Source organism: Urocampus carinirostris, chromosome 14 (assembly GCF_059441175.1).
Source record: "Urocampus carinirostris isolate Australia breed hairy pipefish chromosome 14, RoL_Ucar_1.0, whole genome shotgun sequence".
In the NCBI taxonomy this organism is placed as follows: domain Eukaryota; kingdom Metazoa; phylum Chordata; class Actinopteri; order Syngnathiformes; family Syngnathidae; genus Urocampus; species Urocampus carinirostris.
The window spans coordinates 1,341,975-1,369,109 of NC_142362.1; the positions used below are offsets into that span (position 1 = coordinate 1,341,975).

The 27,135-nt window shown below is 40.7% G+C and overlaps 1 protein-coding gene across 1 annotated transcript; it reads right to left on the minus strand.

The window, feature by feature from the left end:
* Positions 1–339: 339 nt before the first annotated feature.
* On the minus strand, positions 340–26,923 carry LOC148352414 (intraflagellar transport protein 88 homolog). Its single transcript, XM_088353330.1, has 24 exons — positions 26,759–26,923; positions 25,577–25,648; positions 24,641–24,700; positions 24,517–24,567; positions 22,729–22,795; positions 22,593–22,662; positions 20,600–20,690; positions 19,969–20,073; positions 19,367–19,469; positions 18,137–18,483; positions 14,719–14,789; positions 14,556–14,642; positions 14,379–14,478; positions 12,310–12,396; positions 10,917–11,103; positions 7,575–7,683; positions 7,351–7,501; positions 7,173–7,288; positions 5,225–5,277; positions 5,095–5,160; positions 4,909–5,015; positions 3,557–3,617; positions 2,477–2,551; positions 340–694 (listed from the first exon to the last, which is right to left on the minus strand). The coding sequence occupies exons 1-24, from the start codon at positions 26,912–26,914 to the stop codon at positions 582–584; spliced, it is 2,505 nt and encodes an 834-aa protein (XP_088209456.1). The 5' UTR covers positions 26,915–26,923; the 3' UTR covers positions 340–581.
* Between the last annotated feature and the right edge of the window lie 212 nt (positions 26,924–27,135).

Here is a 27,135-nt window from a genome sequence, read left to right on the forward strand (position 1 = left end):
TTTTTTCTTTTCTAGCAAATTGGATATTGTTTTGCTCCTGTCCTCAATTTCTTTCTCATCTTGGCACAAAATCTCTCTTAAAAGGACAGTGTCTATTTTAAAGACGTCCTATTTTGGTAGAATTTTTTTTCCAGATGAGCTCAATTCCATGTTACTTATTTGAAGTGGAATTTTCTCATTTTAAATATTTTGGAACTAAATTGTACTAAAATAGGCGTTTTTTTCTTAAATTCTTCAAATATTTACATTAAAAAAAAGGTAATGGATGTGAAAATACGTCTATGAGTGAGTGAATAGGGAACCGTTTGCCAATGATTATAAACTCAGGGAGAAAGTTGATTCGTACGTGCGCTCGAGGTCCTCTTTAATTGTAGGATGAGAATGGTGAAAGTAAGAAAAGGACTGTTTCAAACACAGTCCAAATGCCAACCCAAACCCCCAAAAAGATGCAAGAGTTTAAGAAAGAACGTCACATACTTGCACGCTCAACAAAGGGAGCCGCAATGACCATTTCAGTGCAGAAGTACAATATTTTAAAGTTACATACAGCACCTTTAACTGAGGAGATTATTTTTTTCTTTCTACTCTGGAAGAAGCTCGACACCAAGCTCCTCCTCGGTAAGGACACCGCCCTCTGACCGTTTTTCCGACCCGGTTGTGGTCTGGTCAGCCGGTGGGTCCTCGTTGGACACGTCTGCAAACATTAAAAAATAACAAATTTAGCTCATGAGAAGATATGGTAAAGGGTCTGCATATTATATAGCACTTTTTAAGTCACTGAAGAGCTCCCAAAGCGCTTTACAATGTGCTTCACACTTTACCCTTTTACACACACACTCACACACCAACAGGGAGTCAGCCTCCAAACGTTTTGAGGATAATCAAGATGCTAAATGGTAAATGGTCTGCATCTATATAGCGCTTTTCAAGTCAATGAAGAGCTCCCAAAGCACTTTACAATGTGCTTCACACTTACCCATTCACACACACACTCACACACCAATAGGGAGTCTGCCTCCAAACGTTTTGAGGATAATCAAGATGCTAAATAGTAAATGGCCTGCATATTATATAGCACTTTTCAAGTCACTGAAGAACTCCCAAAGCGCTTTACAATGTGCTTTACACTTACCCATTCACACACACACACACTCACACAACGATAGCATTTTTCGGCACAACGGTACTGCTAGCATGGGAGACTTTGGAGGGAGTGGATTTTCAGGGACCGACTTGAAATATTTCTCAACAGCGTTGGCATAAAGGGGAGGTTCCCTCACGTGTGCCAACTTCAGAGTTTTTTGTGATCTAAAAGGAGGAACAGAGCGTGTGCACTGCCAAAATGTATTGGTGTCATGAATTGTTATTCTTGTTTATTCCATGGGGTGGCGCACATAAATTAGCGCATGTATTAAGGTAGAAATGCTTGTGTTGGACAGGTATCTGACCCGGAAGGGAATTAAGTTTTGATCGCTATGCTAGGCTACTATAAGCTGGTTCGATGTTATTTCGGGGCGTAACGGACCGTAAGTCGAAGAGAGACAAACGTTTTGAGGTAACCTGAAGACCGTTCCAAGCGTCCTTACTTGAGATCACTTGATGGCAAATATCAAAATATACGCAGACACAGAAATATGGCAGAAAGGGAACGTCCTTTATTCAGCAATATTCAAACCACAATCATAAAAAGGGGAACATCAAAGGGACTTGTGTGTCACACCAACTCGACAATACAGCTCGTCTTCTCAAGCTAAGTTTCTTTTATTATTGGATAACTGCAAAGGCAATCTTATGGAGTGCCTGTTACTTATTTCGCGCACTTTTTGTTGTTTTGACTATTATATCCGTGTCGCTATCGGCCAATCGTGTTGCTGCTTTTGGAGAGGACGTCGTTGGGCGTCGCCCCAAAATATACGCAGAGACAGAAATATGGAAGAAAGGGAACGTCCTTTATTTAACATTCAAACCAAGTTCAAAATTTGTCCAAGAGACGCTTGAGTTCAATAAGATCACGTGATGTTTATCTCGGAATCGAAAGTATTTTTTCTCGGAATCCAAAGTGTTTTTTCCAGCCTCGGCTCGGTAGTCAACAACTTGTGATTTCTTGTATCAACATTATCTCATAACATCCTACCAGATGTCTGTTGTCAGCTCGAAGCTGACTTATAGTTAATCCACAACACTGCCCTTTGATGATCACATCCCTTAGGGCTGATCTACTATTTGTAACCTTGGAGATTTCATAAAAAAGACAAACTTATTGGAGGGTTTTACAACTGGGATGGAATTCTCTTATCTGAAGGCTTCGCTCACTGTCCTCTTAGCAATTTCAAAATCGAATTCTTATTTTCAGTGCCTACGAAACTTGTATAACTTAACCGGAGCAAAGAAAACACATAACCCAACTGTAAAGTCCCAGTAATGTTCAATATTTTTAGAAAATGCACATTATATTTACAATAGTCCTCTTACCCACCGATTTTGTTGGAGTTGCCGGGGCTTTCGTCGGACTCGCCGGAAACAGGAAGTGACATCACTGAGGTGGCGCTTTCTGAAAACGGGGTCCATAGCCCACACACGACCGGTTTATAGAGCAGAAAGTGTCATGATTACCTCATTAAACATTTATACCTTTTGGGTTCTATTAAGATCAGAATGTACCCTATTCTCAGACTTTAAGGCGCACAGTCCGGATTTGTGTTTTGTCGATTATTTTCATATAAAAGGTGCACAAATATACATTTTCCAGCCTGTAAAGTGCACCAGATGTTACAACGCACCGGCAGAAATAATTTCTTGGAAAAATATTTTGATATATAAGGCTGTAGGGTACTGCCTTGCTGAGAATTTCATTTTTAAAAGTATCAACCCAGAGCCACTAGGCTTGGAAAGCCCATGGTTCTCTCCGTCCCTGTCATCTGGATGAGAAGAGCCTCGATATCCACTGCCAAAAAGGATCAAAACCTGGTTTGGCTTCCTCTGAGGCCATGTGCTCCCCCCAGGGTGCCCCCATTTCTTCTCAGACCTCCGCCAAAATATAACGCAACTACCTGCCTTTGGGGTTCTGGGAAAATATTTCATGCTGAACTGCGATTGAAATGAATATTGACCCTTAAAATGAGTAGATTACCTTTAAAACCAGGTTTATTGATCAGTACTTTTATTCTTGCTACAGAATTCCGTTCCTCCAACCTCTTTTTCCTCCTTTACATGGGTTTCTGTCATATCCTGCCACATGTTTACTTTATTTATTGATTTTTTTTGTTTTCGTAAACAAACCACGTGCATTACTAATTTGTGTGTCGATATTATTTACCTTAAAGACTGATCCATCATTATCCAAACCAATCGACTGGAAAATCGATCATTTCAAGCTCAAAATACAATATGTTTAGAGTATTGCTTCCTTCATTATAAATGCTAATCACGGAATGAAGCCATTTAGAATGAATTTGTGTGGGAAACCGTGAGCACCACCTGCTGGTAGAACTAGTAACTCATTCGAAATCTTTTGAGGTGCGCCTTATAGTCCGCAAAATATTTCAGTTGCACTGACCTATATCCAGCTCACCGCCATCGTTTAGTAGGCTTTTTTCTTCTTGGTCCGCTTTTAATCTCTGCAGAAGATAAAGAATAAACACAAAAGAAACATTCAAAAATGAATTAAAGCTCGGGGGCCACGTGGCAGAAAAGAAACAAAGAGAAAGAGAGAGAATGGAAAGGAGAATGAAAGGGGGAGAATGAGCAAGAACAAGATATAGAATGACAGATAGAGAGTCATATAGAAAGGGAGAAAGAGAGAAAGATCCGGACAGAGAGAGGGAGACAAAGAGAAAGAAAACGAGAGTGAGAGTAAGACAAAAGGGAGAGGAGGGACAGAGACTGAAAGAGAAAGAAAAAGGAGAGGAAGAGAGATAAAAGGAAAATAGAAAAAGAGTCAGAAAGATATCAAAGGAGAAAGAAAAGAGGGGAAGAGAGAGAAGGAAAGAATTATGTATAGAGAGAGCAAAGAGAGAGACAAAGAAAGAAAGAGATTTATAAAGAGAGAGAGCAAAGAGACAAACAGAAAAACAAAACAGTGAGAGAAAGACAAAAGGGGGAGGAGGGACAGAGAGGGAAAGGGACCAAAAAAATAAAGAGTGAAAGACAACAAAAAAGAAAGAGAGTAGGAGGAGAGAGAGAAAGAACGGGAGGAATGAAAGACAGAAAAAAAGAAAAACAAGACAGTGTGAGAAAGACCAAAGGGAGAAGAGACAAAGAGAGAGAAATGGACCAGAAAAAAGAGAATGAAAGACAACAAAAAAGAAAGAGAGAAGGGGGAGAGAGAAAAAGAGTGGAAGAAATGAAAGACAGAGGAAAAAAAAGAAAAACAAGACAGTGTGAGAAAGACCAAAGGGAGAAGAGACAAAGACAGAGAAAGGGACCAGAAAAAGAGAATGAAAGAACAAAAAAGAAAGAGAGAAGGGGGAGGGAGAGAAAGAGTGGGAGAAAGGAAAGACAAAGTAAAAAGAAAAAGTGAGGAGATAAAGAAAAAGAGGAAGAGAGATAAAGGGAAAATAGAAAAAGTCAGAAACATCAAAAGAGAAAGAAACGAGGGGAAGAGCAATAAGGAAAGAAAGAGACAATTATATTTAGAGAGCGAAGAGAGAGACAAAACAAACAGAAAAACAAAACAGTGAGAGAAAGACCAAAGGGAGAAAGGACAAAGAGATAGAAAAAAAGAGTCAATGAAAGACAACAAAAAGAGAGAAGGGGAGAGAGAGAGAAAGAGTGGGAGGAATGAAAGAGAGAAAAAAAGGAACAAGCGAGGAGCGAAAGAATAACAGACAATGAAAAAAAAGAGAAGAAAGAGGGCGCTAAAGAGTAAGTAAAAGAGAAAAAGCTCACAAACTGAAAGCAGACCGTCACCTGTTCCGCGAGTTCCTGCATCTTCTCCAGCTCCTGGAGTTTGTCGGCGTAGTGGTGAGGTTCCTTCAGGTCCATGTAGCGACACAGCTGCAGTAAAAGCCGGAGACCTCCTCGCACAAACACAAAACCTTTACGTTCGTCGGGAAATCAAAGACGGATTCTGTGGCGCCCGCCCAGATGCCTGACATTGAACGTCCTCGGGGAACCTGCGGTGGATGTCCTTGTAGGTCTCCAGAGCTTTCTCACTGTTTCCTGGAAGGAGAGGAGAAGCTTGAGTCTGGAGTCAAAAGGGGATAATGGCTACAGGGGTTCTGACCGCTTCTCCTGTAGCAGCTGGCCACCATCAGCCGCCACTTGACTTCGCTCGCTCTGATGAGAAACACAAATCACACTTTTAAACCCGCAGATTTCTTCTTGGCTCTTGGGATCACTCTTTCAGAGTGAAGGCTCCGAGCGGGAACATCGTGTTTCATGAAGCGTGCGCTCGATGAGAATACGCTGAGAGAAGTGCAAGAGAAAAAGGCGTGGAGTTTGAAATATGTCCACTGGATGCCGCCAAAGCCAGCCACCACTCGCAATGCAACTGGAGCTGTATTTATTTCTCACTCTCTATTTTCCCTTTCTCCTCCTCTTTGTTTCTTTTTTATTGTCTCTCGATCTCCTCTCTTTCTCTCCCTTTCTTGATTTTTTTTCTCTCTCTTCCTATCCACCCCTCCCTTTCTTCTCTCTTTCTCTCTCCATTTCTTATCTGTTTTTGTCTCTCTTTCTATGTCTTCCATCTTTCTTTCTCTCTTCTGTCTCTCTTTCTTCTCTTATTGTTTCCCCTCCTCTCTGTCTCCATTAATTCTGTATTTCTTCTCTTGTTTTCCTCACTCTTTCTATTCTCCCTTTCTCTTCCTGTTTCTTCTTTTTTTGTCTCCCGATTTCCTTTTTCTCCCTTCTCCCTTCTCAATTTTTTTCTCTCTCCCTATTCATCCCTTCCTTTCTTCTGTCTTTCTCCATTTGTTCTCTCTCTCTGTTTCTGTCTCTTTCTTTCCTTCTATTTCTTCTTTCTTTCCCTCTCTTTTTCTCCCTTTCTCGATTTTTTCTTTCTCTCCCTATCAAAACCTTCCTTTCTTCTCCTTCTCTCTCTCCATTTGTTCTCCCTCTGTTTTTGTCTCTTTCTTTCCCTCTATTTCTTCCTCCTTTTTTTCTCTCTTCTATCTCTCTATTTCTTCTCTTATTGTTTTCCCCCTCTCCGTCTCCAATACTTCTGTATTTTGTCTCTCTTTTTGCCTTTCTCCCTCTCTTTCCCTTCGTCTTTCTCTATTGCTGTTTATCTCTTCCCGCCTCTCTTTCTTTCCCTCTATTTCTTCTTTCTTTCTCTCTTCTGTCTCTGTATTTCTTCTCTTATGGTTTCCCCTCCTCTTGATCTCCATTACTTCTGTATTTCTTCTTTGCTCTTTCTCCCTCTCTCTTTCCCTTCGTCTTTCTCTATTGCTCTGTTGATCTCTTCCTGCCTCTCTTTCTCCTTTCTTTCTCTCTTCTGTTTCTCTACTTCTTCTCTTATTGTTTCCCCTCCTCTCCGTCTCCATTACTTCTGTATTCCTTCTCTCTTTTACTGTTTCTCCCTCTTTCCCTTTGTCTTTCTCTATTGCTTTGTTTATCTCTTCCTGCCTCTTTCTTTCCCTCTATTTCTTCTTTCTTTCTCTATTCTGTCTCTTTTTTTCTTCTCTTATTGTTTCCCCTCCTCTCTGTCTCCATTACTTCTGTATTTCTTCTTTGCTCTTTCTCCCTCTCTCCCTTCGTCTTTCTCTATTGCTCTGTTTATCTCTTCCTGCCTCTTTCTTTCCCTCTATTTCTTCTTTTTTTCTCTCTTTTGTCTATTTCTTCTCTCATTGTTTCCCCTCCTCTCCGTCTCCATTACTTCTGTATTCCTTCTATCTTTTACTCTTTCTTTTCATCTTTCTCTATTGCTTTGTTTATCTCTTCCTGCCTCTTTCTTTCCCGCTCTCCCTTCTCTCTATTCTGTCGATCTTTTTCTTCTCTTATTGTTTCCCCTCCTCTCCATCTCCATTACTCTTGTATTTCTTTTTTGCTCTTTCTCCCTTTCTCTTTCCCTTCGTCTTTCTCTATTGCTCAGTTTATCTCTTCCTGCCTCGCTTTCTTTCCCTCTCTCTGAAGCACTGTAAGAGTTTTCGTTTCTACCAGTTGGATTTAAAATAGTAAAGTGTTTCTACCCCAGCAGGGGTCGCTATACAATCTTATCAGTGTCGGCGACTCACTGCACCAGGATAGCGCGGTCAAAATAATCCACGGCCTTCTCGTAGAGCTGCGTCTGCACGTAGTAGGCCGCCAACCACTCGATGACCTCCATGTTGCAGGGGAAGAGTCGGAAAGACTGGAAGAGAACGAGGACGGTGATCCCCGAAACGGCGAAAACGGGAACGTCGGGGTCGGTACCTCGCAGTAGTAATGCAGAGCCTGGGGCTTGTCCCCCTCCGAGTCGTGCAGATCCCCCAGTTTGGCCAGGGCCTCGGGGTCGTTGGGGACGGCGCCGATGACTTGAGTCAGCCACTCCGCCGCCTGCTGGTGCTCCTCCATCATCTCGTAGCTGACGGGGTTAAAGAAGTTTCGGAGAAGGAGAAGCGAAATCCGGGCGTTCCCGTCTTTTTTGAGGAGGATACGTGTCGGCCAGCTGATACATGACCTCGGCGCTGTCCACCAGGATGGCGTTGAGCTTCAGGAAGCAGTCCAGCGCGTCCTCCAGACGATTCAGTTTCTTGTACGTGAGACCTTGGCAAAGGAGGAAATTGAAAAAGGCCATTTAGAGCCCCGTCACCCCATACTTACTGATCCGCAACCCGCCAGGATTAAATTGATCGGTACGGGTGAACGTTTCAGAATTTCACCAGTGGATAGCAGGAACCTTTTGGCCACCTTTCCCTTGGTATTCTGTAAGAATTTTAGCGTTTCCGACACGGCGACTTGACATAAAAAAGGAAAGCTGACTGCGAGGGTGTTGTGGTTTATTGGAGTCGAGCTTGACATAATGAGAGCACATAATAATAATAATAATAATTTCCTTTGTATTGTCATTCTTTGTAACAATGTACACAGAACGAAATGTCGATACACCTGACCCGTTGTAGCGGGTCGATGCAGCCGCAGCCAGAGGGCGCCGCCATTATACCAATTAGGTATGTATTTGTTTAAGACAGGAAATTCCAGGCTTGTTTAGATGTCATCGAGTGTTTTTATTAATAACACTCGCTGACATCTAAACTTGGGAGAAACAAGCCTGGAATTTCCCGTTTTAAACTTCTAAGTCAAGTTGAAATTGGAGTATTTTTTCACCAAAATCTGAAACAACTGCGTCCAACTAATCGAGAGGAACTGCCAGACTACACACGCCGACGACGACGAGCTAGCTGAAAAGGAACTCTGAAAAGGTGAAGCTGTTTTAACGGCACAACGGCGCTTTTTCACAAGACCCTTTCCAGTTAAATGTATACGCTACAAAGGCGAACTACAAGGTCGCCGAGCGCCTCAAATCTTTTACAGAGGGGGAATTTCATAAAGGCAGTTGAAAGAATGGCAGGCTGAATAGTCAGGATGGGGAAATTGAAAAAGGCCAGTTACGGCCCGTCACCCCATACTTACTGATCCACAACCCGCCAGGATTAAATTGATCGGTACGGATAAACATTTCAGAATTTCACCAGTTGATGGCCGCAGCCCTTTGGCCACCTTTCCCTCGGTATTCCGTGAGAATTTTAGCCCACCCCGTTTCCGACACGGCGACTAGACATAAAAAAGGAAAGCTGACTGTGAGGGCTGCCACTTCTAGATCAAGTGGAAATTGGAGTATTTTTGTTGTGGATTATTGGAGTCGAACTTGACATGAGGAGAACGCATTAGTTTAAAACGTGAAATTTCAGGCTTGTTTCTCCCGAGTGTAAATGTCAGCGAATGTTATTATTAGTCGCCTTGGGCTGCCAGGGAATAACATTCTTCTTTGCCAAGTAATAACAGTCTTCTTGGCGGGGAACATGCGGTCAAGCCGACCCCAACAGTTCTTGGAAATTGTGAAAATCAAAGGAGGACAAAACATTCTGTCTGGTAGCGTGCATTTTGAGATAAACAAGTGCGTCATCGCGAGGGGGACGGGCGAAAGTAATACGAGATGTTGTCTTAGGATATAAAAAGCCAATTGTCTGAAGACGAATGAGACCTCTGTTTTGTACGCTGATGAAGATAATTAAAGGAGCTCTCCCTCTCACGCCAAGATTTCTCCCTGCATCTTGTTTTTCATATTTTGGGACATATTTCTCAGGCTGCTCCAAAATGTTTTCACCAAAATCTGAAACAACTGCGTCCGACTAATCGAGAGGCACTGCCAGACCAAACACGCCGCCAACGACGAGCAAACTGGAAAGGAGCTTTGAAAAGGTGAAGCTGTTTTAACGGCATAACAGCGCTTTTTCACGAGACCCTTCCAGTTAAATGTATGTTTTCTCTTGACAAATTGATAAAAACAGAGAAAGCGGGCAAAAAAATAGAAGAAATTAAAAAAATAGAAACAGAGGGAGAGGGAGAAAGAAAGAAAGACAAAGAGAGAAAGAAAAGTGAGAATTGAAAATTGAAAAAGAGTTGAGAGAGGAAAATGAAAAGAAATAAAGGAGAGTGACAAGAGACAAGAGAGAGAGGGAGAGTGAGAGAGAGGAGAAAGCGTGAGAAAGATAAAGCGAATTGACAGAAACTGAGAGAAAGAGGGCAAAAAGATAGAAAATATGAAAAAAATAGAAACAGAGGGAGAGGGAGATAGAAGGAAAGACAAAGAGAGAGAGAGAGAGAGAAAAGTGAGAATTGAAAATTGAAAAACAGTTGAGAGAGAGGAAAAAGAAAAGAAAAAAAGGAGAAAGAGTGACGGAGAGGAGAGAGAGGGAGAATGACAGAGGAGAAAAACAGAAGAAATAAAAGGAGGGAAGAAAAAGAGGGAGAGAAAAGGAGAAAGGGTGAAGAAATAGGGGGGCAGAGGAGAAAGAGACAAATAGAAAGAAGCAGAGAAACAGAGAAGGAAAGACAAAATGAGGGAGAAAGGATGAGAAAGATAACGAGAATTGACAAAAACAGAGAAAGAGGGCAGAAAGATAGCAGAAATTTAAAAAAATTGAAACAGTGGGAGAGGGAGACACAGAGAGAGAGAAAAGTGAGAATTGAAAATTGAAAAGAGTGAAGAGAGAGGAAAAATAAAAATAAAGGAGAAAGAGTGACAGAGAGAAGAGAGCGAGATAAAGAGAAAGGGTGAAGAAATAAGGGGGGCAGAGGAGAGAGAGAGAGACAAAGAGAAAGAAGCAGATAAACAGAGAACGAAAGATAAAATGAGGGAGAAAGGGTGAGAAAGATAAAGAAATTTGACAAAAACAGAAAGAGGGCAAAAAATAAAAATATTTAAAAAATAGAAACAGAGGGAGAAGGAGATAGAAAGAAAGACAAAGAGAGAGAGGAAAGTGAGAATTGAACATTTAAAAAGAGTTGAGAGAGAGAGAGGAAAAATAAAGGAGAAAGAGTGACAGAGAGAAGAGAGAGAGAGAAAAGGAGAAAGGGTGAAGAAATAGGGGGGCAGAGGAGAAAGAGACAAAGAGAAAGAAGCAGAGAAACAGAGAAGGAAAGACAAAATGAGGGAGAAAGGATGAGAAAGATAACGAGAATTGACAAAAACAGAGAAAGAGGGCAGAAAGATAGGAGAAATTAAGAAAATAGAAACAGAGGGAGAGGGAGATAGAAAGAAAAACAAAGAGAGAGAGAAAAGTGAGAATTGAAAATGGAAAAAGACAGAGTGAAAGAGAGAGAAAAAAAGAGAGAAAAGAAATATAGGAGAAATAAAGTGAGAGATAAACAGAAATCTCTATTTCTTTCCCTCAGTCTTTCTCTTTGGTGAGACTTTCTCCCTTTCCTTCTTTACCCTTTCCCTTTAAGCTAGTAGACCGCCCCTCTCTCTCTACGCAGAGGACAAAGAAGGTCACCCAGGTTGTTGAGGGCCTGCGTGCAGGAGGAGTCGTTCCTGAGCGCCTCCAGGTAGAACTGGGCGGCCTTGTCGTAGTCCGGCTTGACAAACTCAGAGTTTCCTTTGCAGACGAAGGCTCCGGGATTGTAGCCGTCGGCGTCCATGGCCAGATCGGCGTAACGCTCCGCCTGCTCGTAGTCCCTCTCCTGGCGAGGACAAGGGACTGCGCCGTTGGACCGCGCAATACTTCTTCCAAAAAAAGAACCGACCCAAAGTAAAACCGCTTAGCAGGGACAGAAACGCTCTCCCTTACTTGAAAAAGAGCAGGAAAATACACAGTGGACAACTAATCAAGTAGACATAGCCTACTGTACTGTGTGAAGTCACTTGTAAAACAATAGAAATTGACTTTAAGTCTCTGGAATAAACACCACTGCATTCAACTTAATTTAAGGATTATTCGATGTATTATTTCAAGCAATTTAGGTTCAAATATAGTACAATAGTGAAAGTACAGTGTGTAAACTCATTTTCACATTTCATTACAAAACAAAACTTTAAAATATTGTAACATTTAAAAACAATAACTAAATTTAAAGTCTTACATTTCTCAAAAATAAAGTCAAAAGCACAATAAATACTAGCTATTATTGTAGTATTTTTGTCATATTTCCTTGAGTAGATTTTTGTAGTTTCGCTTTAGTTGGAGTTTTGCACTCTTTCGGTTGTATTTTGTAGTATTTCCATAGTAACATTTCTGTCGTATTTCTGTAGTAGAGTATTACTGTAGTTTTATTTTTTGTTGTATTTTTGTCGTATTTCCATAGTAGATTTTTGTAGTATCGCTTTAGTTGTATTTTTGCTTTCTTTCTGTTGTATTTCCATAGTAACATTTCTGTAGTATTTTTGTAGTACAGTATTACTGTAGTTTAATTTTTGTAGTATTTTTGTCCTATTTCCAGGGTAGATTTTTGTAGTATCGCTTTAGTTGTATTTTTGCACTCTTTCTGTTGTATTTAGTCGTATTGCTATAGTAACATTTCTGTAGTATTTCTGTCGTATTTTTGTAGTTCAGTATTACTGTAGTTTTAGTTTTGGTAGTACTTTTGTCATATTTCCAGAGTAGATATTTGTAGTTTCGCTGTAGTTGTATTTTTGCACTCTTTCTGTTGTATTTTGTAGTATTTCCATAGTAACATTTCTGTAGTATTTCTGTAGTATTTCTGTATTGCAGTATTACTGTAGTTTTATTTTTTCGTAGTATTTTTGTCGTATTTCCATAGAAGATTTTTGTAGTATCGCTTTAATTGTATTTTTGCATTCTTTCTGTTGTATTTCCATCGTAAAATTTCTGTAGTATTTCGTAGTATTTTTGTAGTAGAGTATTTTTGGAGTGTGTCAAAAAGTCTCACCAGGATGAAGATGCTGGAGAGGTTGTTGGCTGCCGCACTTTTGACTCTGCTCTCCTGCTTGGCCACTTCCTTCAAAATGGTGGTGGCCTGTGGCAAAACACAAAATAATACTCTTCAGGGGTGTTACAGGGGGGGCGGTAAGGGGGGCAGTGCCCACGCACAGAAGAGCGGCATACGCTATATCATTCATATGGGGTATGTCAGCGTGGGCTCTCCTGCCCCCTACAGCACACAGTGTGTGCGTCAGTCCTCTCCCGCATTCAGTCGTAGTGACGGGAAGTCCGTCTCTTTTTAGAGAAGCGTCTCTTTTGTCTCACAGCTTCCAGTTGCTTCACCTTTTCACAGCGATGGTTTCCTGTTCGCTTTTTGTCGTCGGAATTCCTTCTCTTTTTAGAGAAGCGGCTCTTTTGTCTCACAGCTTCCAGTTGCTTCACCTTTTCACAGCGTTCGTTTCCAGTTTGCTTTTTGTATTCGGAATTCTGTCTCTTTTTAGAGAAGCAGGTCTTTCATCTCACAGCTTCCAGTTGCTTCACCTTTTCACAGCGTTCGTTTCCAGTTCGCTTTTTGTATTCGGAATTCTGTCTCTTTCTAGAGAAGCGGCTCTTTCATCTCACAGCTTCCAGTTGCTTCACCTTTTCCACTGATCTTCATTTCTTTTCTCGCTTGCACTTTCTTTCCATACCCATGCCACCTAACATACACTCTTACATAAATTCACTTTCCATCGAAGGTGTGCAGTGCTTCAGTGTGTAGTGACCTCGTAGCTCGCCCTTGTAGCATTTTCATTTGACTCTGAGGGGTCTCGTGAAAAAGCACTGCTGTGTGTAAAGTAGGCTTAAACGTATTTGCTCAAGGTGTGTATTTCTAATCAGTTTTATGGCCCTTTTGGCGTCTCCTAGTCTTCCTGTCTTTGTTTAAAAGTGTTGGTACTTTTCCAGGGGGATGGTCCTTTTCTCTTTGTCTCAACATTCCAGTACTTACAATAAAGGTATATTCTATTCTACTTGTGACTTTAATAAGAGTCAGAGGGAGTTTTGACTGGCAAGCAGAGAAAGCGGGTAAATTCCTCGCTCCTCTGAGCTCCCCCTCTAACTGCAGTTGTAAAGAAAACTCAACAAGTCTCATGCCTGGTGTATTTTCTAGCATTAGCCAACTTTTAGAGCTCTCCCACACATCCTTTTTAGACCCAACACTGTGCCGTTTAAAAAGCTTCCAGTCGCTTCACTTTTTCAGTGTTTGTTTACGGTTAGCTTGTCATAGTTTCGGAGCAGAGCTTATTGCCTCGCCCCTAAACATGTACAACAAGATGCAGGGAGAAGTCTTGGCGGGAGAGGGAGAGCCGTTTAATTATCTTCGTCAAAGTTCTCATTCGTCTAAGAGACAATTGGCTTTTTATATCTTCCGACAACATCTCATATTACTTAGCACGTCCCCCTCGCGATGACGCACGTGTTCATCTCAAAATGCACGCTACCAGAGAGAATGTTTTCGTCCTCTTTTGATTTTCCACAATTACACACTTTCCAAGAACTCGTTGGAGTCGGCCTGACATCCAAATTCCTGGCTTGACCGCATGTTCCACACCAAAAAGAATGTTATTACTTGGCAGCCCAAGACGATTAATAATAACATTCGCTGACATTTACACTCGAGAGAAACAGGCCTGGAATTTCCTGTTTTAAACTAATGCGTTCTCCTTATGTCAAGCTCGACTCCAAAAATCAACAACAATAGTCGGCATGTTTGGCCTGGCCGCTGTTTCTTTGAAAACAGACACAGACTCTTGGCAAATTAGGCAGACTCACTTAATTTCGGTTTCGCTGAAGAAAATACTCCAATCCCACTTGCCTAGGAAGCGGTGCCCTCACAGTCAACTTTCCTTTTTTTCCCATTTACAGTCTCCATGTCAGAAATGGAATGGGCTCACATTCTTACAAAAAGCCAAGAGCAAGGTGGCCAAAGGGCTACTGCCATCATCTGGTCAAATGGTGAATTTATTTTTGGGACACGTTAAATATTGCGGGCCACATATCATTGATTTTATGACAGAGAGGATGGAAATCTCTGACCTGCTCAAAGTCCATGTGCCTGAAGAAGGTCATGGCCTTCTTCAACTGCAAGTCGTCGGCGAGCTCGGCGTACGGCGAGTCCTTCACGCAGTCCGCGCACCTTGGCGCACCCAAAGACCCTCAAAATCCATCCGGCGGTACGAGAGGGAACCAAAGAAGAAAAACCAAAAAACCCACCAATCGAAGCCGGCCGCGAAAGACGCCTCGACGGCCGGAGCGATCAGCTTGGCCGACGCGGTCACGTACTTCTCGGCGCGAGCTTTTCTGGAAAAAGGACGAAAGGTTTGATCGACACGAGGAACGTTCGAACCCCGGGGGGAGAATGTCCGATAACGCTTACAAGTCTCTCTCCATTTCATGCAGCTTGTCGTTTTCCATGACCTCCGTCAAGATCTTGTTTCGCACGTCGTCCTGAAACGCAAAGCATACCCTTCCGCGCTTTGAAAGAATTTGTGATTTAAAGGGGCAAAAACATGAATACAAAAAAGACCGAAATCAAAAAAGAAACAACAAACAAATAAAAAAGGGGAAAAAACAGAGGGAAAAGGAAGAAAAACTGTAAAAACCTTGAAAAAAAGAGAAAAAGAAGGAATAAATAAAATAAAAAGGAAACTAGAGAACAAAAAAGGCAAGAAAAAAAGTAAAAACCTAGGGAAAAAAGAGAAAAAGGAATAAATAAAATAAAAAGGAAACTAGAGAACAAAAAAGGCAAGAAAAAAAGTAAAAGCCTAGGAGATAAAAGAGAAAAAGAAGGAATAAAATAAAAAGGAAACTACAGAACAAAAAAGGCAAGAAAAAGTAAAAACCTATGAAAAAAGAGAAAAAAGGAATAAATAAAATAAAAAGGAAACTAGAGAACAAAATGGCAAGAAAAAAAGTAAAAACCTAGGAAAAAAGAGAAAAAGAAGGAAAAAATAAAATAAAAAGGAAACCAAAAAGGCAAGGAAAAAAGTAAAAACCCTAGGAAAAAAGAGAAAAAGAAGGAATAAATAAAATAAAAAGGAAACTACAGAACAAAAAAGGTAAGAAAAAAAGTAAAAACCTAGGAAAAAAAGAAAGAATAGACAAAATAAAAAGGAAACTAGAGAACAAAAAGGCAAGAAAAAAAGCAAAAGGGTAAAAAAAGAAGGAAAAAGGACAAGTTTTCTGGGGTGGCATTGATCACTCTTGTGTCACCTTCAAAATAAAACACAGTGGAGATCAAAATGAGAGAACAACTTCTAAATAAGGGAATCGTTTTGAAGTGATACCATCTTCACAGCTCAACACTTTAAGGACATTTTGTCGTGCCTATACCACGCTACCACGAGACTTTTTGCATTCGCTGACATTAACACTCGGGAGAAACAAGCTGGGAATTTCCCGTTTTAAACTAATGCGTTCTCCATATGTCAAGCTCGACTCCAATAATCCACAACAATGGGAAGTATGATATTGGCCGACACATTGGAGAAAGAGTATATTCCAAAGGTGTGTCAGTGAAGAGGGTGGAGGAGGAAGTGTCATGGTTTGGGGCCTCTCGTACAGCTACGTGGCCGAGTGAATGCGCGTGGTTCCTTACTCGTCTCGATCGCCCGGCAGTCTTCACGCCAGACCATGTTCCATGTCAAACAGCGAGGCGGCTAAAGAATTTCATCAAAGGTGGTCATTTGAGGAACAAAGTGTCGTGTCCCTAGCGTGATATATTGTTGTGGATTATTGGAGTCAAGCTGACATTATAATTATAATAATTTTATAATTTCCTTTGTATTGTCATTCTTTGTAACAATGTACACAGAACGAAAAGTCGATACACCTGACCCGTTGTAGCGAGCCGATGCACATTAGGGGAAAGCATTAGTTTAAAACGGGAAATTCCCGGCTTGTTTCTCCCGAGTGTAAATGTCAGCGAATGTTATTAATAATCGCCTTGGCCTGCCAAGGAATAACATTCTTCTTTGCCAAGCTCAGCGGGGAACATGCGGTCGAGCCGACCGCAACAGTTCTTGGAAATTGGGAAAATCGAAAAAGAACAAAACATTCTGTCTGGTAGCGTGCATTTTGAGATAAACACGTGCATCATCGCGAGGGGGTCGGGCGAAAGTAATACGAGATGCTGTATTAGGATATAAAAAGCTAATTGTCTCTGAAGACAAATGAGACCTGTTTTGTACGCTGATGAAGATAATTACCGTAAATTCCAGACTATAAGCCGCTACCTTTTTCCCAAACTTTCAACCCTGCGGCTTATTCAGTGATGCGGCCAATTTATGTCATTTTTCTAACGGCCGCCAAATTAGCGTAGACATATCCTCATCATGCAAATTGCAAAAAGGAAGGCACATGACGCAACTTTCGAGTTTAACGCAGTCGAGCAGTTCGATATAGGATTTACTTTGCGAGGTTAATGCTAGTGTGTTTTTATATAAGGGAACGTGAGTCCACGTCTATGTGACAAAGTCTCATTCCCTTATTGAAGGAAGACGACCTTGATGACGTCAGTCACAAGTAGGAAGATGAGTACGGTTTAACGTGCATAATACAAGTACGGTATGTTTTTTTTAACAGACCCGTTTACTGTTACGCGAGCGTGTTGCTAGTAGCGTTTTGCTACCCTTCACAGGCACGGTTTGGGATGAAAGTTATATTATTATTATTATTATTAAAGCTTTGAAAACTCTCTCGGTGTACCGTCTTTCTTTGTAAATATGTGTATAATATGTATTTGCAATTGTATATTTTTGTAATGGATTTATTTTAGAAACTTATTCTGATGTGTTTTGTACGAGCAAATGAAAAAGAAGGGGCGGGGCAAACGCGAACTGACGGGAAGTGGAGTAAAGGTGAGACGTGTTTGTGGACACGGCCGACAATAGTGGATATATATTTTTCTGATAGGTTGGTCGTTTTGGTTGTAATATTTGTCAGAATTCACTGTGTGAATATAACTTGTTTTTATATTCCTAAATATAAAAACAATATTTCACACACACACACACACACATGAAGTAACGTTCCGATAATCAGTCTAATTGCATCTCTTGTACGTTTATCAGTCTTGTACTCTTTTATTTTGAAGTCGCATTCCGGTGTTCTTTTTCTGTTTCCTGTCTGAATAAAGTTAACACCGGGAGCTGTCAGTTCTGCCGAGGCATTTGCCTAGAATGGCCACCCGACAGGGCTCTCCCGCTTGGGAATTTTATTTACCTTAATGCTTGTTTTTATTTGAGTAATTTTGCCAACATAGAGTTTATATAAGTTTTAACTTAAACATTTTCCCACCCTTACCTTTGGAAATATACACTTTTTTCCTTGGATTACTTTCGACGGGCACCTGGACTCTGCAGGTCTGCATTAAATCTTAAGTACCGGTATCATTTCCCGTTCATTATGCCGGCTGTGTTGTTTGGACTGTATCGGGTAAGGGTTAATTTCGTGTTTTTTCAATGTTGGCGCATGCGGCTAATATACAGGTGCGGCTTGTGTATGTACAAAATCGGTTTTCCTCCCGAAATGTAGTGGGTGCGGCTTGTAATCAGGTGCGCTCTATAGTCCGGAATTTACGGTAAACGAGCTCTCGCTAAGACTTCTCTGCATCTTGTTTCACATATTTTGGGACATATTTCTCGGGCTGCTCCACGATACTAGATGTCATTTAACAGTGGAACGGTGAAGGTGGTATCGGTTCCAAACAATTGTTGTGGAATTTGGATCTCCAGAGTGAGAAACCCCCAGCTTAAATGTCTTCCCCGTTCAAACGAGGAAGCGTTTCTCCTCACGTTAGCAGCAACGTATTTGTGCGGTCGGCGCAGGTGGAGAGGAACCCGGAGGAGCTCGCGAAAGGCTTTCTTCATGCCCGGGACGTCTCGGTTAGCGTAGTAGCAGAGGACCAGGTTGTAGCCGGTCCTGACCTTGGCGCTCTTGCTCATGACGTGTTCCAAGGCGGACGCGGCTTCGGCGTATCGGCCCTGGAGAACGAAGACGGTGGCCATGTTCTGCAGGATTTTCATCTTGGTGTCGGCGTAGTCGTCCGAGATGTGGTCCAGAGCCATGCGGTAATACTTGATGGCTTGGAGGTAGTTCTTCTGCTTGACCCAGATGTTGGCCATGTTCACTTTCAGCCGACCTGAGCGCAAAACAGTGGTTTGCGTTTCGTTTTTGCTCTTTTCAGCTCAAAACACTCGTTTTTGTGTATTGTTTTGCTTGACTGGACTTAAAACAGTCATTTTCCTGAAAATTTTTTGCTTTTTTTTTGCTCAATTAAGCCGAAAACAAGACAATTTTGTGTATATTTATGCTCAATTGGGCTCAAAACAGTCAATTTTGTGTATGTTTGCTTGATTGGGCTCAAAACAGTCATTTTTGTGTATGTTTTTGCATTTTTTTGCTCGATTAAGCTCAAAACAAACATTTTTGTGTATATTTATGCTCGATTGGGATCAAAACAGTCATTTTTGTGTATATTTTTGCTCGATTGGGTGCAAAACAGTCGTTTTTGTGTAGATTTTTGCATTTTTCTGCTCAATTAAGCCAAAAACAGATATTTTTGTGTATGTTTTTGCTCGATTGGGCTCAAAACAGTCATTTTGTGTATATTTGTGCATTTTTTTTCGCGATTAAGCTCAAAACAGTCATTTTTGTGTATATTTTTGCATTTTTATGTTTGATTAACCTCATAACAGTCATTTAAGTGTATATTTTTTGCTCGATTGGGCTCAAACAATGATTTTTGTGTATATTTTTGCTCGACTAAGCTCAAAACAGTCATATTAGTGTATATTTTATACTAATACGACAAAAACTACGACAGAAATACTACAATACTGCAGATGTACTAAAAATACTACGGATATACTGCAAATATCCAACAAAGATACTGCAGAAATACTACAAACTACAGAAATACGACAAAATCCTGCATATATATATATATATATATATATATATATATATATATATATATATATATATATATATATATATATATATAATACTTCAGAAATACTCACCTGCATTGCTGAAGATCTTATTGTTAATGATGTCGGCGTAAGCGGCCAGAGCTTCGGGGAACATCTCCTTCTTCTCGTATTGATTCGCCAAGTTGAGAAGAACCTGAGGACCGGCGTATTGGAGAGAGAGGGAGAGGGAGAGAGAGCGATGAAAGAGAGAGAGAGAGAGAGAAAGAAAGAGAGAGAAAAAGAGAGAGAGAAAGAGAAGGAGAAAAAGAGAGGAGAAAAAGAGAGCGTGATGAAAGAGAGAGAGGGCGAGATGAAAGAGAGAGAAAAGGAGGAGAAAAAGAGAAAGAGAGAAAGAGAAAAGGAGAGAGCGAGATGAAAGAGATAGAGAGCGAGAGAGAGAAAGAGAGAGATGAAAGTGAGAGAAAGAGAGAGAGAGAGAGAGAGAGAGAGAGATGAAAGAGAGTGAGAGAGCGAGAGATAGAGAAAGAGAAAGAGAGAGAGAGAAAAAGAGCAAGAGAGAGAAAGAGACACAGCTAATAAGGGAAGTCCCATCTAGACTTTTCTCTTATCAGCTGAGGTCCGAAGCCTTCCTCTGAACCGGAGATAATAGATAGGAATCTCCGTCATGGTCTCCTTCTGGCGGTCGCACTCACCACATAGGCCAGGTCGGCGTCGCCTTGCTCTCCGGTTCCCGATTGTTCCCTCTGCCTCGCCGCCATTTTCTCCTCCCTCTCGGCCTCTTTGGCCATCTCCAGAGCCTGGCCAGAGACCGCGGTCAAGGATCAGGACCGGACGCCGAGCATAAAGACCCTAGAGCGCGGCTGTCAAACGTGCGGCCCGTGGGGACAAATCGGGCCGGCGAAGGGTTTCGATCCCGGGCTGCGGTTTGAAACGGGTCCGATTGATGTTGACGAGTCACTGCAGCTATATTACTGTCTTTCTCGTTTACCCTTTTCTCTCTCTGCCTCTTACTTTATCTCTCTTCCATTCTCTCTTTTCTAGCTTTTTCTCACCTTTCTCCTTTCTTTTTCACTCTTTTTCTCTTTCTCTTTACTCTCACTCTATCTAGCTCTTTTTCTCAATCTTTTCTCTCTTTACATCAGTCTTTCTCTTTCTACGGCTCTCGCCTTTAAATCTCTCTATTTCCCTCTTCCTCCTCCTTTTTGTACCACCGGGAGGAGCTAAATAATACAAATCGTCCCTTTTAAACTTTCAAAGGACCGTCCCGCTGGCCGCAATGAGCCCCCCAGGCCGCAGTTTGGAGACCCCTGAAAAGTTGATGACCATTTGCGAGTTTCCCAAACTTTGAGCCAAGCAGCTCTCGCTGATCAAGTCTTTGACGTTCCTCTCCAAGACCTTGAGTTTCTCCTCGGGCCTTCAAACAAAAATCACCTCGTACTTAGACAAAAATACGACAGATGTACTACAAAAACACTGCAGAAGTACCAAGAAAATACCACAGAAATACTATAAGAATAGTACAGAAATACTACAACAATAGTGCATAAAAACCAGGAAAATCCTGCAGAAATACTACAAAAATACTATAGATATACTACAAAATCCTGCAAAAATATTACAAAATTATTACAGGTATACTACAAATATATTGCAGAAATACTACAAAAATCCAGCAAAAGCACTAAAAGAATAATTTTACAGAAATACCACGAAAATCACAGTACTACTGCAAAGATCCTGCAGAAATACTACAAGAATACTATAGATATACTGCAGAAATACTACAAAAATACTGCAGAAAGACTACAGAAATTCTACAAAAACTACTACTGAAATACTACAATACTGCAGATGTACTAAAAAAATACAACAAATATAGTGCAAATATACTACAAAATTCCTACAAATATACTGCAGAAATACTACAACCTACAGAAATACCTCAAAGATCACAGTACTACTAAAAAAATCTTGCAGGAATACTACAAGAATACTACAGATATTCTGCAGAAATACTATGAAAAATACTAGAGTCGTAATACAAAAATACAATCAAAATACTGCAGATATACTACAAAATTCCTACATAAATGCTGCAAAATACTACAAAAATACTTCAAAAAAAACTACAGAAATACGACAAATATCCTGCATATAAACTATAAAATATTGCAGAAATACTACAGATATACTGCAGAAATACGTAAGATATACTGCAAAAATACTACAAAAACTACTAGAGAAATGCTACAAAACCTACTAAAAAAAGGACTAAAATACTGGGATGTACTAAAAAAATACTACTGATATACTGCAGATATACTACAAAATTCCTGCAAAAATACTGCAGAAATACGACAAAATCCTGCATATATATGCAAATAAATACTGCTGAAATACTACAAAAAGACTACTGAAATATTTTTTAAAAAGTACGACAGAAATCCTACAAAAAAGTGCAGATATACCATAAAATCTATAGTACTACTATGAAACTACCATTATGAAAATGCTACAGAAATACTGCAAACATACTACCAAAAAATACTGCGGAAATACAACCAAAAAATTCTACAGAAATACTACAAAAACATACTACAGAAATACTACAAAAACTACTACATAAATACTACAATACTGCAGCTGTATTAAAAAATACTACAGATATACTGCAGATATACTTCAAAAGTCCTACAAAAATACAACAGAAATACTACCAACTACAGAAATACGACAAAATCCTGCAAATATATATATATATATATATATATATATATACCACAAAATGCTGCAGAAATTCTAGAGAAATACTACAAAACATATTCAAGAAATACTACAAAAGCTACCACATAAATACTACAATACTGCAGGTGTACTAAAAAATACAACAGATATACTGCAGATATACTACAAAATCCCCCCCAAAATACTGCAGAAATATTACAAACTACAGAAATACCAAAAAATCCTGCATATATATATATACTACAAAATACTGCAGAAATACTACAAAAAGCCTACTGAAATACTTAAACAAATACGACAGAAATCGTACAAAAAAATTGCAGATACCTGTATACCATAAAATCTATAGTACCACTATGAAACTACCATTGTGAAAACAGAAATACTGGCGTAGAAATGCTACATAAATACTTTTAGAGTAATACTACAAAGTACTACGTAAAAGTAGTAGCGTGAATTCTAAGGGCCAATTCAATCAACGGGACGCCATTAATTAGATGACGTCACTGCTAGCACGCTAATACGCTAACACGCTAATAAGCTAGCACGCTAATAGGCTAATTTGACTTACGTGTCCTCTTTAGCGACTTGCAGTGGGGGCGCAGGACGCCTAGACTGTCCCAGGGAGTCCAAGGGGAAGTCTAAAAGCATTTCCAAAGATCCGTTATCCCCATTTTATCCAAACATTGGAAAATTGCTGGACGCACGTCGGCCGGGGGAGGACGTGAAACCCGCCGCGTCGATGGCGGACGTAGGTCGAGTCGCCCCGCTCGACTTCCATACAAAAAAAAATTAAAAACATTTTATTTTAATACAGAGAGTGCTTACATTGAAAACACAATTTATTTGACTCTCTTTTCGGAATTATAATCGTTTTTTGACGCGACTATTAAGAAAATGTTGGAAGTAGCGTGTCACTGGTGACGTCATGACGCAAACGAGGTCGTTTACATCTTCACAATTTTGTCAAAATGGCCTCCAATTCCAACCCTAGACGTATATAAAGTCAATTGAATTCTCTTCTTGCTCTCTTTTCAAAGGGACCACTTTACTCATTTTTCTAAGGGTGGGTTAGGGACATTCGGAGACGACCGTTTTACAGCCCTAAAACCTTTGCAAATGTTACTGATGTGACTCAGCGGTGCCCGCTCTTTTGGCACCAACTGCCGTGGGTTCTGATTGGCTCCCGGTCAGTATTTGAACCCGTTCCTGTCTGTCCCCTGTTGTCAGTCTGCTGCGAACCTCAGTGAACACTAGGCAAGCCCTTTTCGACCCTGACTCCCACCTGTTTTTGCTCCCGTCTGTTCCCCGGCTTCGACCCGTTTTTGATTCTGACCACATCTGCTCTCCCATCCCGGCTTTCGACCTCTTTTTGTCCCTGCCTATGTCTTCTGTCCTTTTCTGGCTTACGACTCACTTCCTTCCTACCCCGACCACGTTTTTGCTCTCCTGTCCCGGCTACCGACCTGCTTTTTCCGTCCCTGACACCGCCATCACTCGCCACCAAAGATCCACCTCCGCGTTCAGAGCGACCTGTTTCCCGCGTCCAGCTGTCCCCGGATCGTGGTGCACCCCTTTCTCTTTCTTCCAATAAAAATGGTGAGAAACGCAACGCAAGTGGGTCCTGTCTCTGTTCTGGTCTTGACACCAATATAAAATATATCTAATTGTTTTTCTGTTCATGATCAAAATAGTCCCTCAAAAGTTCATTAGTTATTTAAAGAGTAATCACTATTTTAATCTGTCAATATTAAATGTATTGTTGTTTATATGTACAACAAAATATTCAAAAATGCAATTTTTAAGTAAATATTGTTTTTTAATATCCTCCTGAAAAAAAATAGTAACTCAACCCTATTATTTGACATTTTCCAGTCCATATAATGCAATATTCAAATTTTCATGCTGTCATGATTACCAATATGAATCACCTGTGCCCGCTCCTAACCCTAACCCTAACCCTAACTGCCTCGGACTCTGATTGGCTCCCTGTCACTATTTAAACCCACGTCTATCTGTCACCTGTTGTCAGTCCGTCTGCGAACCTCAGTGTACTCTAGGCAAGCTTTTTCAACCCTGACTCCCACCTGTTTTTGCTTCCGTCTGTTCCCCGGCTTCGACCTGTTTTTTGATCCTGACCACGTCTACTCTCCTTACCTGACTTACGACACGCTTCCGACCCCGACCACGTTTTTGCTCTACTGTCCCGGCTACTGACCCGTTTTTCGTTCCCAACACCACCATCGCTCGCCATTTCCGCAGTCAAAACGACCTGCTTCCCACGTCCAGCTATCACAGGATCGTGGGTGCACCCCTTTCTCTTTCTTCCGATAAAACGCAACGCAAGTGAGTCCTGTCTCCGTTCTGGTCCTGACAAATGCGACTTTCCACTGCATGTCAAAATCCAGATTTCGTTCATATAAAATTCCCATTTGCGTCTTCCTCCCAGGGTGTGCCCTTTGGCTCCGTCTCAAGCCCCTTTTGTATTTTCTCACCTGCGCAGACGTCATCAGCCGACTCACCGAAGGTGGCACGGGAGTGCGACACTGTCGACGCAAAATACAGCTGTTTTTTGTATATTTTCATATCTTATTTTGAAACCAAACATATCAAACTTACACCAGAGGAAGAGGTTGAAGGTCGGCCCTCTGCGGTTGAGTCGGTCGGATGTCCGGTATACTGTGCGGAAAATCGGTTATTAGTTCTCCAATAACTTTAATAGATGTCTAGATGTCTAGATGTCTAGATAGATAGATAGATAGATAGATAGATAGATAGATAGATAGATAGATAGATAGATAGATAGATAGATAGATAGATAGATAGATAGATAGATAGATAGATAGATAGATAGATAGATAGATAGATAGATAGATAGATAGATAGATAGATAGATAGATAGATAGATAGATAGATAGATAGATAGATAGATAGATAGATAGATCTTTAGTTAGCTCTAGATAGATAGATCTTTAGTTAGCTCTAGATAGATAGATAGATAGATAGATAGATAGATAGATAGATAGATAGAGAGGTAGATCTTTAGTTAGATCTAGATAGATAGAGAGATAGATTTTTAGTTAGAGCTAGATAGAGAGATAGATCTTTAGTTAGATCTAGATAGATAGAGAGATAGATCTTTAGTTAGCTCTAGATAGATAGAGAGATAGATCTTTAGTTGGATCTAGATAGATAGAGGGATAGATCTTTAGTTAGATCTAGATAGATAGATAGATCTTTAGTTAGATCTAGATAGATAGATAGATGTCTAGATAGAGAGATAGACCTTTAGTTAGATCTAGATAGATAGATAGACCTTTAGTTAGATCTAGATAGATAGATAGATCTTTAGTTAGATCTAGATAGATAGATAGATCTTTAGTTAGAGCTAGATAGATAGATCGATCTTTAGTTTGATCTAGATAGATAGATAGATCGATCTTTAGTTAGATCTAGATAGATAGATAGATCTTTAGTTAGATAGATAGATGTCTAGATAGATAGATAGATAGATAGATTTAATACCAATATGTTAAAAGTAGTGATGATACACACCGGTTGTAAATGTGCGCTTTTTCCTTGACTGCTGTTGATGGTTTCTTGGAGGGTAGGATCACTCTCCAACTCCTAAAATCAGCAGAATAAAAATATATATAAAGTATGTAGGGCAGGACGGCGGCTGGGTGGTTAGCGCGCAGGGTTCAAGTCCAGCTACCGCAGCCTCTCCGGACGGAGTTTGCATGTTCTCCCTGTGCTTGTGTGGATTTCCTCCCACGTTACAAAAACATGCATGTAAGGTTAATTGACTGGTCCAAATTGTCCTTAGTGAGTTGTCTGTCTCTGTGTCCCCTGCCCGCTGCCTGAAGACAGCTTGGATGGGCTCCAGCACCCCCGCGGCCCTACTGAGGATAAGCGGTGCAGGTAATGGATGGATGGATAAAGAATGCAGAGGAAATACATTTCCCCTAACCTTTTCCAACCATTGTCTTAGCCAAAACAAGGAAAAACCTCGAAAAAACTGCCATTTGTTCACAAGACCCTTCCTGAATGAAGTCACAAACAAAAGAAAAAGGAATCTAGAGAAAAAAAGGAAAAAAAGGCAAGATAAAAGAAGTAAAAGACCAGGAAAAATTAAAATATAGAAATAAAAAATAAAGTCAGAAATAAAAGAAAAAGTAGTCTAGAAAAAAGGAAAAAAGGCAAGGAAAGAGAAGTAAAAGACCAGGAAAAATGAAAAAAGAGAGAGGGAAAATGAAACAAGAGAAGAAAAAAACGTGTAAAAAAAACTGAAGAAAAAAGTTCAAACAATGTCAAAACATGTGAAGTAAATACTGTGTTTTAAGTCAATCGCATAGATATGTTATCCGACCGATACTGGTGGAATGCGAGGTTAGGGAAAGGGGGGCGTTCGCTTGCATTTTGGCATCAAAGGTTGCCGCGACAACTCCACCACAGGGGGCCCGCCCCTCCCGTGAGACCTGAACCCAGAACGAGGGAGGAGGGGATATCTTAACAGGAAGAACCGGTGGCAGGCGCCTTTTGGTCACTCTGAGTGTCGTTTTCAGCAGCACGACAGACTACAGCGACATCCGGTGGGCAAATGACACACACAGTCCCTTTAACTTTCCTATTAAGGCCGGGGCCTTAAACTATCATCGAGGCTCTTCTGAACGCATTCTAGCGGTGAACCTTTAGTCCCATCTGGTGGTCAACTCTGTAACAACAAGAGGAAATCACCTTGCAGTCCAAAAGTGGATTCAAGTCATTGTAGCCGGAATAGAGGTCGTCCTCCTTGGCGCTGAAATGGCGATTGTTCATTTCTGGATCTTTGGTGGAACTCTTCACTTCACAACAACAGAGAAGCGGCGGCGGAAGAAGAAAAGACGCTTTCATAGAAGAGTCAAAGCACAAAGAGGGTGTGGTTAACTTCATGACGTCAGATGGGGGGCCGCGGTTATCTTTATGACGTCATTATATGTTTCACTTTAATGATTCAGTCGCGCTGCTCTGACGTCATACGAGCCTTAGTGATGTGCTGAGGCTCAAAATATATAGATAGATGTCTAAATAGATGTCTAGATGGATAGATATATGTCTAGATAGATAGATGGATA

What these genes read in the sequence shown, in the direction of transcription:
- LOC148352414 (XM_088353330.1), bottom strand. Translation starts at nt 26,914, where the DNA reads ATGAAAGCGTCTTTTCTTCTTCCGCCGCCGCTTCTCTGTTGTTGTGAA. An exon ending in CAAGTCGCTAAAGAGGACAC is followed by an intron (nt 20,691 to 22,592) that starts GTAAGTCAAATT and finishes TTTTGTTTGAAG; the next exon opens with GCCCGAGGAGAAACTCAAGG. An exon ending in GTTTGGGAAACTCGCAAATG is followed by an intron (nt 20,074 to 20,599) that starts GTCATCAACTTT and finishes GTCTCTGGCCAG; the next exon opens with GCTCTGGAGATGGCCAAAGA.